This window comes from Ipomoea triloba, chromosome 15 (genome assembly GCF_003576645.1).
Source record: "Ipomoea triloba cultivar NCNSP0323 chromosome 15, ASM357664v1".
NCBI lineage: Eukaryota > Viridiplantae > Streptophyta > Magnoliopsida > Solanales > Convolvulaceae > Ipomoea > Ipomoea triloba.
The window spans coordinates 21407330-21424491 of record NC_044930.1 but is presented as its reverse complement, the minus strand read 5'-3'; the positions used below and the strand labels follow the sequence as shown (position 1 = coordinate 21424491).

General features: G+C 34.5%; 1 protein-coding gene and 1 pseudogene across 1 annotated transcript; one reads left to right on the top strand and one right to left on the bottom strand.

The window, feature by feature from the left end:
• Window positions 1-942: 942 nt before the first annotated feature.
• LOC116005867 (synaptotagmin-4-like) lies at window positions 943-4552 on the top strand. The gene is made up of 13 exons (XM_031246103.1): window positions 943-1047; window positions 1250-1354; window positions 1645-1695; window positions 1805-1925; window positions 2020-2141; window positions 2318-2419; window positions 2496-2570; window positions 2698-2777; window positions 2891-3041; window positions 3160-3390; window positions 3599-3886; window positions 3991-4104; window positions 4406-4552. Exons 1-13 carry the CDS (start codon window positions 943-945, stop codon window positions 4550-4552), a joined length of 1692 nt encoding a protein of 563 aa, XP_031101963.1.
• Window positions 4553-7083: 2531 nt separating this feature from the next.
• On the bottom strand, window positions 7084-12895 carry LOC116005865 (annotated as a pseudogene).
• Between the last annotated feature and the right edge of the window lie 4267 nt (window positions 12896-17162).

Genomic DNA, 17162 nt, shown 5'->3' with positions numbered 1-17162 from the left:
TGTTTGGTAACCTGTAAAATGACTTTCGGAAAATGTTTTCCGAGTTTTCTGTGTTTGGCAACGTCCGGAAAATGTGGTCAACGAAAAATGTTTTCCGTTGACCAAGGAAAATCAGTTCTTTTTTCCGGAAAATGACTTACGGAATTTTTTTCTGTAAGTCATTTTACGGAATCGCCAGAATAGTTGTTTCGTATGTTTTCGACCAAAACCAAGTCATATCACCCATGACCATGGACCAAGGAGGTGGGAAACCGCCGAATTTGCTACATTTTTTTTAAATTTTTTTAATTTTTATTTTTTTTATAAATTCTATTTTTTACTAAATACCATTAATAACTATTATAATTTTTTTATATTTTAAATAAAACAATTACAATGTTTAATTATACAATTCTATTCATTTTCCAGAAAATGAACCAAACACACAAAGACAGTTTTCCATAATACATCCAAACACTGGAAATGAAACTGTTTTTCGGAAAATGACTCATTTTCCAGAAAACATGAAGTCATTTTCCTGCTTTCCAAACGGACCCTAAGGTTAATTGTAGATTGAAATTATACATAATTTATAAATCTAAGTACATGATTTGGTGCAGAGTTTTTGAGTAACGGAAATAACATAATATTATAACCGCATGCATATCATCTTCAGAAAAGAACATATCCAATTTGTTTCCCGATCAAACTGAAATGTACAATGAATATCAATTAAAATCTCCTATTGATTATTTGATCAAATGAAATCTTATTAAGCAAGCAACATTCAACCAACAAACCCACCCCCATCCCCCACCCCGTCGGCAATCCCTAACCTCAATCAAAAGCTTCATCAAAGTCGTTACAACCAGCAGAAGAGAAGAGGATATTGAATTTTTGTTAACCTGTATTTTTTGTTGGGTTAATTGTTTTACATTTCGAATCTAGCTTGGATATTGAACAATGGGATTCTTTCTGGGTATCTTCATGGGAGCTGCATTGGGCTTTGTATTGATAGTTTTTTTTGCTAGATATCAGAATATCAGATCGCTTAAAAGAAATGATTTGGTATTTCTCTATCCTTCATGATCACATAACATATATATATTTGTATAGAATACGTTATTTCCTCATGCATGCTTGGTTTCTGGTTTTATTTTCTTGATTATCATTGATTATTTTGATCTGGGAGAATCAGTATAAGTGCAATATTTGGTTATTCTTTTTTGGGGCCATTTCAATTTTTGAAAATTTTTCAAATCTATGTTAGGCTGCCACGGTTGCAGCATTTGCAAGAATGACAGTTCAAGATTCAAGGAAACTCCTTCCACCTGAAGTGTACCCTTCTTGGGTTGTGTTTGCACACAGGCAAAAAGTGAGTTTCAATATTACACTATCTTACATGTTTCAATTTGGTATCAGAACTAACCCCATGGGTTCGAATCTCCGCATAACCCGATAAAAAAGAGACTTGGAGCCCATCAAAGTAACCAGCTTGCACATGTGAGGACGTGTTGAGCATATAATATATCTAAGTATTAGCTTAGGCTTTTAATTGAGATGGAGCAGATGCTTCAATTCGTTTGAATACTTAAATAAGTTATTTGCATAATCAGTAGTGCTACTATGATTTGCCAAAGTGTTTTTTGATTTGGCTAATTGCAGTTAAATTGGCTTAATCGTGAGCTTGAGAAACTATGGCCATATGTTGATCAGGTAATTGTGATGTCATGTTTCTAATGTGTGTTTGGTAATCAGATTTGATTTGTTTTCCGTTTTCCTGTTTGATTTAGTTTAAAGCTTTTATGTCAATCTGGTAGTGTAGGCAGCATCAGAAGTAATTAGGAACTCCGTTGAGCCAATTCTTGAGCAATATCGACCAGCTATCTTAGCTGCTCTGAAATTTTCGAGGTTGACATTAGGTACTGTGGCTCCACAGTTCACAGGTAAGCTTGTTGCACGTGATGCTATAAAAATTAATCTGAAAAGAAAGACAATCTGCAACTTTTTCGATAAGAAAGTTTGGTCTTTGCATTTCAGGTGTTACCATTATGGAAAGTGATCCTAAAGAAATCGTTATGGAGATGGAGATGCAATGGGATGGAAATCCCAACATTGTACTTGATATAAAGACTTTAGTCGGCGTTGCGCTGCCTATACAAGTATTCTTATGAAACGTTTTCTGAACATAATTCTAATTTCTGACATGTTCATTGTAACTTTAACATGATAGGACTTCTCGTTTCATGTCTTTGGAAATGTTTCTCTCGTTCTTCTCCAGCATGCTTAATTACAATCTATTAATATCGTATTATCGTACTCTGATTGTTATATGTAGGTAAAAAACATCGGATTTACTGGTGTTTTTCGGATAATATTCAAACCACTTGTTGATGAGTTCCCTTGCTTTGGAGCTATTTGTTTCTCCTTAAGGGAAAAGGTGAGTTCGAATATGATCTTATCATCTTTGTTTTTAAAAAATGCTAAAACGATACTTAATTGGGGATTGCCTGCAGAGAAATCTGGATTTCACACTGAAAGTCATTGGCGGTGATATCGCGTCCATTCCTGGAGTATCTGATGCAATAGAGGTGGGAAGGTTTTCTCTCTCAATGTTACGGTGGTGATATCGTACCAGTATGGCCATATTAAAAGATATGAAGTACGAAGCTAACGTTTTCTCTGTAATGTCTGTCGTGTTTCGTTTTCTTCATATAGACTACAATAAGGGATGCAATTGAAGATTCTATCACCTGGCCAGTCCGTATAATCATACCCATATTACCAGGGGATTACAGGTATGCTAAATTGTCAATTCAAACGTTTCTCTGCAATGTCTTATCAATGTTCTCCCGATGTTAAATATACAGCTAGTATTTTGAAACATTTGTTTATATCTCGGTGATTATAGTGAGTTGGAATTGAAGCCGGTTGGAATGTTAGATGTGAAGCTCATCCAAGCTAAAGAATTGACAAATAAAGATCTCATCGGCAAATCTGATCCATTTGCAGAGGTGTTCGTCCGTCCACTACGTGCCAGGATGAAGAACAGCAAAGTTATTGTAAGAAGGGAGCTAAGTTACTTTGTCAACTAAACTTTTTCTGTTATTCTATTCCATGATTTTAACCCATCTTTCTTCCTTTTTTTTGTTTTGATTTTTTTTTTTTTTTGCTCTGAAGAGTAATTCATTAAATCCAATATGGAATGAGCATTTTGAGTTTGAAGTTGAAGATATAGCCACTCAACACTTAACAGTAAAGGTTTATGACGACGAAGGTGTTCAGTCTTCCGAACTCATTGGTTGTGCTCAATTTCCATTAAAAGACCTCGAGCCCGGGAAAGTGAAGGTCGTGTGGTTGAAACTGTTGAAGGATTTAGAAATACAAAGGGACACCAAAAATCGAGGCCAGGTGAGTGTTTGAGTTTCTTTCAGTGATGGGCTAATTCTTGAACTACTGAATGTTTCTGGAGTTGGGTGCTGCTAAGAGTCTCACAATGAAAATATAAGAGAGAACATATGAGTTTATAAAGCCACGAGTTAGACTAGCTAATTGATTGGATTGAAGCCTGTTCGGTCCACTTTATGTTTAGTTTCACTTTTGAATTACATATGTACAGGTTCACTTGGAACTGCTTTATTGTCCTTATGGCACTGAGAGTGTATTTATGAATGCTTTTAACGCGGACTTCAGACTGACTTCCTTAGAGAAGGCTCTTCGCCCCGGACCAGATCCTGCTGAACAGACAAAATTGGCCTCACAGAAGAAAAGTGACATCCTCTTCAGAGGAGTACTCACCGTGACAGTAATATCAGCAGAAGAGTTGCCAGCTACCGATCTAACAGGAAAATCCGACCCTTTTGTTGTAGTAACGATGAAAAAATCTGACCAAAAGAACAAAACTAGAGTGAGTTCTATTCGCCTTCTCCATTTGGAGTTGCTAATTTTCAATCGTATCATCTGTTGCTGCCCCGGAGACTTTTTTGTCTGATAACTAATCCATAATGTCAGGTTCTGAACAACACATTGAATCCCGTTTGGAACCAAACATTTGACATAATCGTCGAGGATGGATTGCGCGACTTGCTAATAGTCGAAGTTTGGGACCACGACACCTTCGGGAAGGTAAGCATTTTTCTTCCTTGTGCTTTGGAGATTCAGTCCTTGCCATTCTACTTATCAATAACCATTTTTTGCAAGGAATAGCATCATTATATTCTGTTGTAGCATATATAACTTAGGTGGCGTTTGGTTGGAGACTTTTGTACCTTATTATGAGATAATCTGTGTCTACAGTTGATATATTATGTTTGAAGGCACATAAAATGATAACTGCAAAAACTCATAAATGGTTAACTACAGGTATACAATATGTTAAATATAGACACATAATATATTGTCAACATATTATGTGCATTTTTGTCAGGACAAAATCGGTCGATGCATTATGACACTTACAAGAGTCATACTGGAATGCGAATTTACAGACAGCTTCCCAGTAGATGGAACCAAAAGTGCGAAGCTAAACCTGCATCTTAAATGGACGCCGCAACCAATACTCCGGGACTTATGAGTATATATCTATATGTATACACAAGGATATAAAGTGTGGACAAAATTTTTGTTTCAGTTAATACCCGATTTGGTTCCTTAACTATTAGGATTTCATCACTTTGATCATCCATACTCAAACTTGCTCAAATTCATCCTTAACTATGCAAATTTTACTTAAAATTGTCCTGATTAGGACCATTTTGTTTAACAATTGCATAGTTGAGGATGAAAGTGAGCAAATTTGAAAGTGGAGAATCAAAGTGGTGAAATCCTAATAGTCGAGAGACCAAATTAGGTATTAACTCCTTTTGTTTTTGTTAGGAATATAATAGAAGTTCATAGGAAACTGCAGGCATGCCCAGATGCTAAGAGGTGCAGTGAGGCAGGCAAGAAATAAGAGGGAGCAATTAAGAAATCTCTCTCCAACAGGAGAATTTTAGAGTCAGTGCTTTTTCTTGTTGTAACAGTAGATGTGTAATGTACAGAAGTAATGGATAGAATCAAATCATAATATGTAGCCTTAGATGATTTTCTTTGTTGTTAATCACAGCCCATTGCCCTTTTTGTGGCAATTTGTATCGTGGACCAGGTGCACGGTGGACTCTGGTCCAATATATAGAATTTGACTTCATAAAATACAGAATTCATGTTCATAATACATAGAATTTATGTTCATAATAAACATATACATAAACACGGTATAATGAACATAAATTAAACACTTAACATAATACATAGAATTCATATTCATAATGCACATAATTTATGTTAATTATATCGTGTTTATGTGTATATGTATTATGAACATGAATTCTGTACATTATGAAGTCAAATTTTGTGTATTGGATCAGGATGCACTGTGCACCTTGGTCCACGATATAACGATTGCCTTTTTGTGGGGATTGTTTTGTAATATCTCACATTTCTTGCTTTCAAAGTTTGAGTGATGTAGGTAGGGAGGGGTATTCCCCAATATCTAAATGCTTCGACCATTAACGAAACTGAAATTCTTACTTCTGAATTAGTCGAATCGAAGTTAATCAGTCGGTTAACCGATTAATTAAAATATTTTAGTCAAATTTAAATAATTTTAAAATTTATAAATAAAATTTGTAAATTTATAATTTCACTATAAAATAGTCATTACATCAATACACAAATGACAAATTTTGAAAAAAAAAAAAACTAATTTAATACAGAGTAATATTATTTATGAATTGAAAAACTAAAATATATATATATACATGTAATTCAGTTAACCAATACTTTCAAACTGAATTAATCATTAACCGAAATTCTTAAAAATTACTCTGAATTAACCACTAATTGAACATTTGAACCAAAACATTTCAATTGAGTCGGTTAATCAATTTTTCATCGAATTATGTATATCCTTAGATGTAGGGAGTTCTATCCAAATTTTTCACGTGTTTAGTTCAAAGAATGAAATTAAAAATAAATAAATAAAATAAAAATAGGAGCTAAGAGTGTGTTGGGCAAGATGTCCATTACTTTTGGAGCTCATTTTCATAATTGTTAGAGTTGTTTGATGTATAAACTTTTATGTTATCACTAGTTAGTTTCTCATGAGACATAGGACTTCTGTGAGATATGATGAGAGATTTTAATATAAAAATTAAACTTCAATCAGACTAATTTAGCCATTGATAGATACTCTCCCTGATTAACAGAAAAACAATAATGAAATTTTTTTCTAGTTACCTAAAGGTATCCCTCCAGTCGATAGCCAAAAAATTAATTTTCCGTCCCAACGGTCAGCACACTAAGTGGTAGGGGACTGACCAAATTAAAAACCACTCTAATCACATTACATCTATCACTTGAATTTATATAGTGAGAGTAATTAGGTCATTAGCGGTCTTGTAATCGAGAGAATTGCAATCTTATATGTCCTTATTTTATTTTTCTTTTTTATCCACGCATTGCAATTCTGACAAGTAAAATTGTAAATTTTACCATTAACTTATACAAATTTAGTAATATGACATTTTAAAAGTAAGATTTCATAGGTCGAACAATCTAAATTGCTTCATTCACTCCAACTATAATACATTCAAACAACCATTTGAAAAGCGGTTGGAAACAATATATCAACGAGTGATCAACACCATTCACCATTTACACTTTGAAATGGTGCCTACCTAAGGTCTTGATCTTGATGTATACTTCTTTTATAGCTGCTCTTTGTTTTTTTACTTCTTTTATAGCTGCTCTTTGTTTTATATATATAGTTTTTTTTAATGTAATTTATAATGTATTTTCTATTTGAATTATTTTACCAAATTAATTATGTTATAACTTTTTTATATTAATAAATAGATATATAATTTATAACTAGTATTATACCCGTGCGTTGCACGGTCTAAAGTTAAATATTGTTATGTGATTTTATTACGTAGTTTACATTGATATAATCCATAGAACTAACTTAGTTTATCTGTTGTAATCTATGTAACGGGAGCTAATTTAAAAAAACATTATAAAATAAAATACTTTATAGTACAAAACATTAATTTGTAAAAAGGAAATTTACAAATTATTAAAAACTTCATGGTACACAACATTGGTAGTGTGGTTACTACTTTCACCTCCTTCATTTGGTATTAGAATTTTTAACCCAGAAGGGTTACTAATCCTTGAAGCAGCAACATATAGTTGACCATGAACAAATACGGATTTCTTTAGTAGTAGCCCGACGTGTGTTAAAGTCTGTCCTTGGCTCTTGTTGATAGTCATTGCATATGACAGCATGAGGGGAAACTGCCTTCTTTGAAATTTAAATGGCAATCTTGTATCAGTTGGAGTCATGGACATCCTTGGTATCAACACGACATTACCCGCATTGTGGCCTCCGACAATCTTTGCTTCTACAACATGATCAGATAACCTAGTAATGATCAATCTTGTACCATTACAAAGTCCCATTGAGTGATCTATATTTCTCAACAACATTACGGGAGACCCAATCTTCAAAGTTAAAGAGTGGTTGGGTATGCCAGAAGCTTTCAAACCATTTAAAAATTCTGGAGTGTGCATATCATATAGTATACCATTCGTTGAGTCAGACTTACAAACACTGTCGCAACTTAGGTATGTATGGCTCTCAGCAAGATGCAAATCACTCATATACTCATTTACCGCATTGACCACATCTAGTGTTGGCGCAAGTATTGCACGATTCTCCATTTGTTGAAAGTCTGATCCGCCCTGCCTGAACATAGGGAATACACTATCCACTATTGTAGATATGTAGTCACCATCTGATGGCAATAACATTTCTTTCGGTATTTCAACTTTTGCATGGCCATCATTACGTCCGCCTAAAGTTCCATTTCCTATATCAGCCAACCAAGCAGCAAACTGTTCAATATGCTTGTTACTGTCCGACGCGTCAAGTGTTCTAAGACGCAGGTTCTTTGTCAAGCGTAGTACTCGGCATGACTCCCAGAGGTAAGATGAGTTGATTGCAGCAGACACAATATCTTGCCGAGAGCCTTTAGGAACGACCGGTAATATCTGCCTGAAGTCACCCCCTAATAACACTGTCTTCCCGCCAAATGTCTTATGCACGCTATGCGGATCGCTATACCGCATAAGGTCTCGCATTGTCTTATCCAGCGCCTCAAAACAGTGTTTGTGCATCATGGGTGCTTCATCCCATATGATTAGCTTGGCTTGGATTAGCAGTTCGGCCAATTGACTACCTTGACTAATGTTGCACGTGGAATCCTCGTTAACTGCAATTGGAATGGCGAACCTTGAGTGAGCTGTTCGACCTCCTGGGAGTAGTAGTGATGCAATACCACTTGATGCAACATTCAGTACAATATCACCTGCCGATCTTATCTTCGAAGATAATGCTTTCCAAACAAACGTTTTTCCTGTACCTTTCGAAGATAATGCTTTCCAAACAAACGTTTTTCCTGTACCTCCATAACCATATACAAAGAACAACCCCCCTTTTCCTGTACCTCCATAACCATATACAAAGAACAACCCCCCCCTTCCTGTACCTCCATAACCATATACAAAGAACAACCCCCCCCCCCCTGTACCTCCATAACCATATACAAAGAACAACCCCCCCCCCCTTGTGATTTTGTATATCACTTAGAATGGTGTCGTATACAACAAACTGCTCATCCGTTAATTGACTCTCCATCTTCTCACTTTCTTGTCTCATAGCCTGCCTGTCGTAGTTAAGCTCATCAAACAGCAAACGATTGTTAGCCAATAATGCATCATCATAATTCGGAATTGGCATTTGCGGGTAATCTTTCAAACACTTGTTGTACAGCTGCAATAAAAGCTCTTGTTCAAGCAGACCTAGGTTTTTCTTCTCATCATCAGACAATCGCAAACCTGCAGATTTAAAAATAAGACATAGTTATGTAATTCACGATAGATCAAAAGATTAATTATTATGTAAACTACATGGCTTGAAATGGAATTAAGAAATTACCCATGTCTTTCAGTACTAATCTCCTGTTATATTGGCAATCCTCACATAGATGGTGCCAAACATGATTCCACACATTCTCAGGTCGATTCACCAAGTTTGCAGTGCGTAATATGACAAATAATTTCCTCAAAGATTGGGCAGTAGACCAATTACTTGCCTCATTAATTGCATCAATGTATTCTCTGTCGTCGTCTAGCAGCCCTCTAGCATAGCATGCATCTCTAAAAGTTGGGTATACAACACCTTGACCGTCTTGATGTCTTGAAAACTCGTCGGACCACGGACTACGTTTAAAAGACATCTCAAGTAGTAAACTTCACTACTACCAGGAGGTACAAAAAATATGCGTCCAATAGAGAAACCCCTCTTCCTAGGATGCCATTCCCTAACATCTTTCTTCCACACAAATTTACTTGGCATGTCAATATAAGCCAACTCTTTAGCTGATGCATATTTCTTGTTAGCATCAAACCATGCGGTGAACATACTTTGATTGACAATCGGTCTATTAAGCACATTTTCAATCCTGTCATCATCCTCAAAAACAACTGTTTGGCAGTCTGGCAAATGGAAGCTTAGTCTCTCAACCGGGGGGTGCCTAAGCTGTACATCGAAACTCAACAACCGCCATGCTGCCTCGCACGCGGAGACGTAGCGACAATCGTAATACATTGTAATTTCATCCACGGCTACATTTTCGTTTTCATCATTTGTGGTCTTGTAGAATTCAGCAGTCACCCTATCATTCCCTTTGTTGACATACTTGAACAAATATTTGATTGATCTTGATTGGTTGCACCATTCAACGTTTATATGTGCCCTGTATTTGAGTAGTAGATATCCATTGTGCGGCACACAGTACCTGCTGTCCAAATGCACCCCATTTCTTTCGACTGTTGCACCATTGTCACGACGCCTGTAGATTGGGTAACCGTCATCATCCAATGTGGATACCTCAACAAATTTTTTGGGAAAATGTTTAGAGCACTTTTTATTGACCATGCACGGAGATTTAGGTCTTTCTTGTCCACATGGCCCGTGCATCATAAATTCCCCAACAGCTTTATAATACTCAATGTCTTGTTCCTTGTTAGGTATTTCGGCAGATATGAACTCATCCATGTGATTAGTTGAAAAGCCTTCGGTCAATCTTTCTAGGAATATGAGTATGTGAGCGTGTGGTAACCCACGTTTCTGAAATTCTATAGTATACACCACTGTATATCCAAAAAATAAAACAAAAATCAGAACACATATAGTAAATAGAAAGAGCATATACATATTTAATTATTTTTTATTGTCATATTTAAAGAAGGCATTAAAATAATTTAATGAAATACCTGCGGTTACAATACCAAATAGCTTGCCATTGCGTATCTCTTTCACTAAAGCATCCAACTTCATCTTGAAGACTCTAGATACAATGTCTGGCCTATCTTCTGCATTGAGGTTGCATTTTTCCATAAATCTTTGAATCTCAGGCCACTTAGGATTGCATGTGAATGTTATAAATAAGTTAGGATACCCCTTATGTCTGCAAATGGCCATTGCATCCTGATAATTCTGTATCATATATCGAGCCCCCCTGTGAAAGTCGAAGGTAATATGATCCTCTTACCTTGCTTGTTTATATCAACCTCACCCCTAGTAAGAGCATCACTCAACCCCTTGTATGCCTCACACCGCAGTGCCTTCTGATTATTGCGAATGTAAAGTAACCTGCCGAATTCCACCATGGTGTAAGCATCAACCAGGAACTGTTGATACAGTCGTCTCGCATATAACATCGTTGACAGTTCACTAAACCTGTCGTGGATTCTGTAAGCAAAATATTCCCGCTGAGAAACACGAACCTTAGCGCCATTTGTTTTTGTAGCTGTAGTACAGTACTGGATATCTTCACGATAACCATCTTCGCCTAACGGGAACAAAATAGGATATTGCAACGGCAAGTACGCTGGATTGAGCTCGTTTATTCTCTTAAGTGACCCGGCCTTTGTCTCCACTATTATATCTCGTTGCCCTAGTGTAGGGTCTAGATCACCAACAATTAAAGCAGCAACCTCCGAAGCAGTGGGCAAATTGTATGTTCTGGCATCACTCTGCCGCTTACCAATCAGCCTCATCTTAAAATTTACTTGTGGATTGTTGTCAATCTGAGTTTTTGCCCAACGAAAAGATTGCACCAACACATTGTGCTCATCTAGATCTTGCTTGATATCTTGAACTATATCAACATGCGTTTTGTCCTTCATTTCAGCACCACTATTTGATCAATAGGAAAACATTGGTTAAAGATATTCTTGTAATAATTTTGTGGAATTAAAAAGTAATCGATGAGGTTAAAGAACAAATACAAAATTTTAATACCTGAATGCATTGATGCGGTTCTCTACCTCGTTCTCCGTGTCATGGATGTATAACTGAGCAAACTTCGGGCTCTTACCAAGATCTGGCAGTAGTCCTCCCATTAAATGGTAATTTTGCCCATTTATCCTAAATATTGGTGGGCAATTCCCAAGGTTGATGGATTTATCCACCTTAGCCCCCAACGACGTAAAAGAAAACATGTTATTGTACCTCCTTATGTGTTTTAAAAATTCATTCTGTTTGGTGCCTCTTTGAAAGAATAAGTTGAAAATCCTTTTTGGAGGTAAAGACATTTTGGGTAGTTTGATCTTCCCATGACCGCAACACGTTGAATATTTAGTTGTTCCGCTACGCACAGCCTTATTAACACGCTCCTCAAACCAATAGATTGCGTTGCAGTGTTCGCATATATTGTTTGGGTCACCAATATCCATGTAGGCAACTGCAAAAATGCAATCATGTAAGATATATAATGCGATTTGATAAAATAAAGTGTAAAAAAATAATAAAAATTACTCCCTCTGTCCCATTTTATCTGTCCTACTTACTATTCATTGGTCAAACCAACTCTTTCTTATTTGTTTATTTTCTTTATTATTTTTTACTTATTTTAAAATTTAATTTTTTGTGTTTAATAGTACTTTTAATGTAGTTTCTAAATATATAAATTTTGTATATTAATACTAAACTTAATATTATGAAAAATTGTATTAAAAATAACTTCAGTCAAGCCTCGTTAACCGAACCAGACACATAAAATGGGACGGAGGGAGTAATTTTTAAGTCTGCAATTACAATAGCATACCAAGAGTTGGTGTTGGTGGTATAACCAACTCATTGTCTGGTTCAAAGCATTGACATGTAGGGTGATCATTACTGTTGAAGTGTGATTCTGTTTGCAAAATGACACAATAAAAAACAATCGAATATGAGCATTAACTAAATAACAATATTATATCACATATTTTGGCGTATGAAAATATGGCATTTATTATGCTAAATGCACTAATAACAATTCATTGATATTTCTGAACCAATGAACTCAACAATTGTAGGCAAGTATTTAAGAAATTTCGGAAAAATAGTTAATAACGTATAATACGTACCTTCATTGGGTAGCGGCAGTTGTTCATGTTCGTTGTCTACCTGGGCGAAATCTTGTGCTAGATTGCGCACTACTAAATGGTCATCAACTGCATGATTGACATGGCTTTTGCCAGTTTCTATAGCTATCAAGTACAAATGAAAAGCGTTATTCAACATTGTTTAACCATGTATCATTGCTAATAATATCTAATAAGGTATTACTATACACATAATAAAAGTAAATGATCGTATCCGAACTACCTAATAATACATTAAAATATAATAATGTTAACTTATTAATTAGAATAACTAACCTTTGGAGACATCGGTTATAGTACCGTTCACTCTTGTTAGAGCAGAATTTGACAAAGTTCCATCATTGTTGTACGGGATCCCGTTGTTTGACTGCATCGGGTATACCATTCCATGAAACCGGCGTTTATTGGGGTCCCCTTTGCACATGCAAAAAATATCTCAATTGATGCATGCGAAAAATGTATATATTATGACATAATAATATGGACAGAATTGATAACTAACCATTAGTCAAATCTTGTAACGGGAGTTTTTGTTTTTTCTTCAATCTTATTCAATATATCCAAGACGGTCAACACATAATATAATTGTTAAAAACATTTACAGAACCGTTATTAAAATTTATTAATATGGAATAAATCTCGTGTACGAAATGAATTTTCGCATACCTTTTAACTCATGTGACGTCTCTGATGTGTTATTCATGCAAATAATACTGGATTTGATTAAGTTACCACCTGAAAATTATCATGTCGTTGAGTCAAATACGTTGTTTGTAATATTACAACAATGTCTACGATTTGTCTACAAATTAATGGTTATAATAAATTAAAAGATATAAAAACTTACTGTTAGTCAGGATGCTCAAAGGTGAATTGGTTGCATTCTTAAAAACACCGGAAATGCACGAAACTTCCGTCTGTACACCTTTCCCATTGTTTGGAGTGTTATTATAAGTATCCGTTACTCGCGCATTGCTGTTGTTCTCTGAAATATTACAACAATATAATCTATTTATTAGGACAATAGTAAACAACAAAGTCTGCCCGTTACGATGTTATTATCAGTACAATAGATACACATATATTAAAAAAATAACACAAAAAGTAATCAAAATCACATACATATATAATTACCTAATTTTATATAATTACCTAATATTACGTATAAATATATATATAATACTATTTATATATATATATATAAATAATATAATCCATTAGCTAAACACTTTTGGACCCAACAAAAAAACGCAGAGCTATCCTCTCGTTGCATCTGCGATTTCCCTTCAGACCAAACCCAACGCTGGCAGTGCTCTTTCCATTTTGTGTATCGTGGTTGCCAAATCGATGTTCATATCGATTTTGTGCACTAAAGTGGAGCTGTATGAGCTCCACTTCGGTCGATCTACCCAGTCTTCGACACAGAGATGGCGAAATCCACAACCGGAATCCAAATGTTAGGTTTTCATTCGCAGATTCCGACGATCAGCGATTACGATTTGTGGATCTAATGAATCGAGCTACGGTTACTTGTAATTAAGGAATTTGTAGATGAATTCGTACAATTCTGTGCTGTTTTTGTTTCACATGTTAGATCTGTTCTACATATGTGGACTATTTGATTCCAGCCTAAGGATTACAAAGAGCATTTCGGTACGGTTCTCAAATTTTACAATAATATTAGTTCTTGCTAGTGTCAGCTCTTATACTGTTTACAATACCTATAGTTTACATTTAAGGAATTCATAGTTCTTAAGAAAATGAATTATTGGTAATAACAGTTTATGATATAAATCTAAAAATTTGATGAACTGTACATGCTAGTGAATACAAATTTGATTCTTAGATAATATGAACTGAAGTGATTAAGGTGATAATGTAGAAGGGAATGCAAAAGTGATTTGAGATTACTGAAGAATACCTTTGTTCTGAGTTTTATGTTTCCTTTTGCTGCCTATGACTGCTGAACAGGTTATATGCCTCATATTTGCATTCCCCAATTTGTATCTAGGGTGATTTGGGACAAAACTGTTTTAGCTGTAGTTGGGATTGGTATTTTAATACTTCCTTCAGGTTTTTGACTGGATAGATAATATGTAGTTTAATCTGGGAATACCAAAAGACCCTAACATCATTAAGGCAGAAAAGCATAATGATTACATAGTAGTACTACCACAGTATTTAATTTCATAGTCCACCCACTTAAAAAATGGAATAAGTTGTAGTTTGATTTTTGTATTATATGTTTCTAATGTATTAATTTTGTATACCGATTATTAATAGCAGATTTTTTTTAAATACTGATGAATTAAATATGATTTTAGAGCTGCAGGGGAGCTGTGTTGGAGCTGAAGTTCCTGTGTAACCTCCTTTCTTTCCTACAATATGAAATAAGTTGTAGTTCTTGAGTTAAAGTGTAACCTAGATATTAGAAAGAATTATTTGACCATTCCATAATTTGATTTTTGTTTAGTTAAACTGCAATTATCTCATGACCTTTAATTATTTCTTAATGGTGCTACTAACACCTCCATCTGCATGGTTTAGTTTGACTATGACAGTACTGTCCCACTATCTCCTATGCAGATCTGTTATTGTGAAAGTCATGCATTCAAAAGGACTTAAACTATTATCAGCAATTTTAAAATTGGTAATAAGGTATGTCATATTATACTTAAGATTGTAGTTATTAACCGTATATGGTATTAACCAACTATGCTCATAGTTATTTAAAACACCAATGTTTACCTATGAGTCATGTAAGAGTACAAAGCAGAACACTATCTTAAAACACAAATATTGCGCTTTTTAAGATAGTGTTTTACCCTATACTTTGTACTGTTACATGACTCAACCCTAATAGTTTAAGTTGAAGAATACAAACTATACAATAATAATAACCATTTGTAATAGTTAATACTATCTATTACACAAATCTGGAAAATGAATACTTCTAGCCAAGTTAAGTCAACATTTTTATATTCTGCACTAAGAGAACTACGGTAAATGTTCTAATTCAATCTCTTTTTACAGAAAATCCTTACTAATGCAGTTCGGAAATTGAAAGTCCGTGATTTTGGGATTCATCAGGTGTCAATTGTTGAAGCCACATCTGCTGTTTTCTGGACTGTATGAGTTTTAAAGTTTCTGAGTTTAGTTTTACAAATTTGTATACAGATTTTTAATAGAAGATTTTTTTATTTTCAGCAAGACAACGCAGATTTTGGAGCTGCAGGGGGAGCTGTGTTGGAGCTGAAGTTTATGTGTAACCTTCTTTCTTTCATACAACAAATTTTATCATATGAAGTGATACACTATTCTTATAGAACTAAAAGAATATTGAGTAACCTTCTTTATTTCTTCTAGATAGAATGTAAACATTTAAGATGTTAAGATATTTAGTTGAAATCGAAATTAATACTTATTCTACTGAAAATGAAATGCTTTTGTAGTGAAAAAATAAAGTCATGCTTTTGTAGTGAAAATAAACAGTATTTTCTGCATTTGATAATCCAGGTTTGTTAATAGGACTTACTTTTTTTTTCATTTGCATTTAAGTGTGCGTGTTAAGGTTTTCCGTTGCCTTTATTTTAGCAAGTGCGTTAGAGTGCGCTTGTAGTGCATTCTTTCTATACATAACAGGTTGTAAAGGGTTTCGAATACACAGCAGCCATATGTACTTTGTCTCCATTAGTAGACGTTAATGTTTCTAAGCAGTTCATGGCTAAATAATGACTGAAGAATGAATAATAAACAGTATTCCTGGGTTTGAATTTTATTCTTTTAGTGTATTCTTACATAGAAATTGAAAGGCTAGTGCATTACTGGTTTGAATTGGTCTGATTGTGATAATAAGATCCTACAGAAACACTACATGCTTGCTAAATAACAGTAACTAAAACGGCAATTGAGTTTGTTAATGAATATGACCTTGCTAACAGATCATACTTCTTTTTTTTCATTTTACTTTAAGTGTTAGTATTGTGAAGGTTCGAATAGCTGATTTTTTTCCACTATGGTTCCAAACTGGAACCATTTCTTTACTACTGTTAATATTTCACAAATAATTTATGTTAGAAATCTTTATTCATTGCTATGTATTATGTATGTGATTCAGTTATGTATTCTCAATTGAATAGCATATAGGTACTATTAATACAGAAGGAAGAAAGGAAGTAGTAAAGCAGGCAAAGGTAAGTTGTAGATTTATTGATAGCAGATTAAATACAAAAGTAAAAAAATGATTGGATTAAAAAAGTAAAAACAATGATTGGATAAAAAAAGAGTATTTGACATTTACATTTACATTACTACTCATACATAGTTTTAGGAAAAATACTTCAACATGGAGCCTTGGAATACAGCATCTTTACAGCAATTGTAGAAGATTATAAGTGACCACTAACCTGCAAAAAAAAAAAAATGCATACAGTATACTTTAAATTCAAAAATATAGGAACTAGATGAAAATATTTAATACAACCCCAAGATTCATCAAGTAGCAAGTCCAAAACATGAGTAAAACATAAAAACGGTCTTAACAGTCTTAAAAATTAAAAGCAAGCAAAACATAAATTGTTTTGAAACACAAAGTGACAGTCAATCCATGTTCATTAGAAACATCTTTTCAATCAGTCTTCTCAATCTTCACT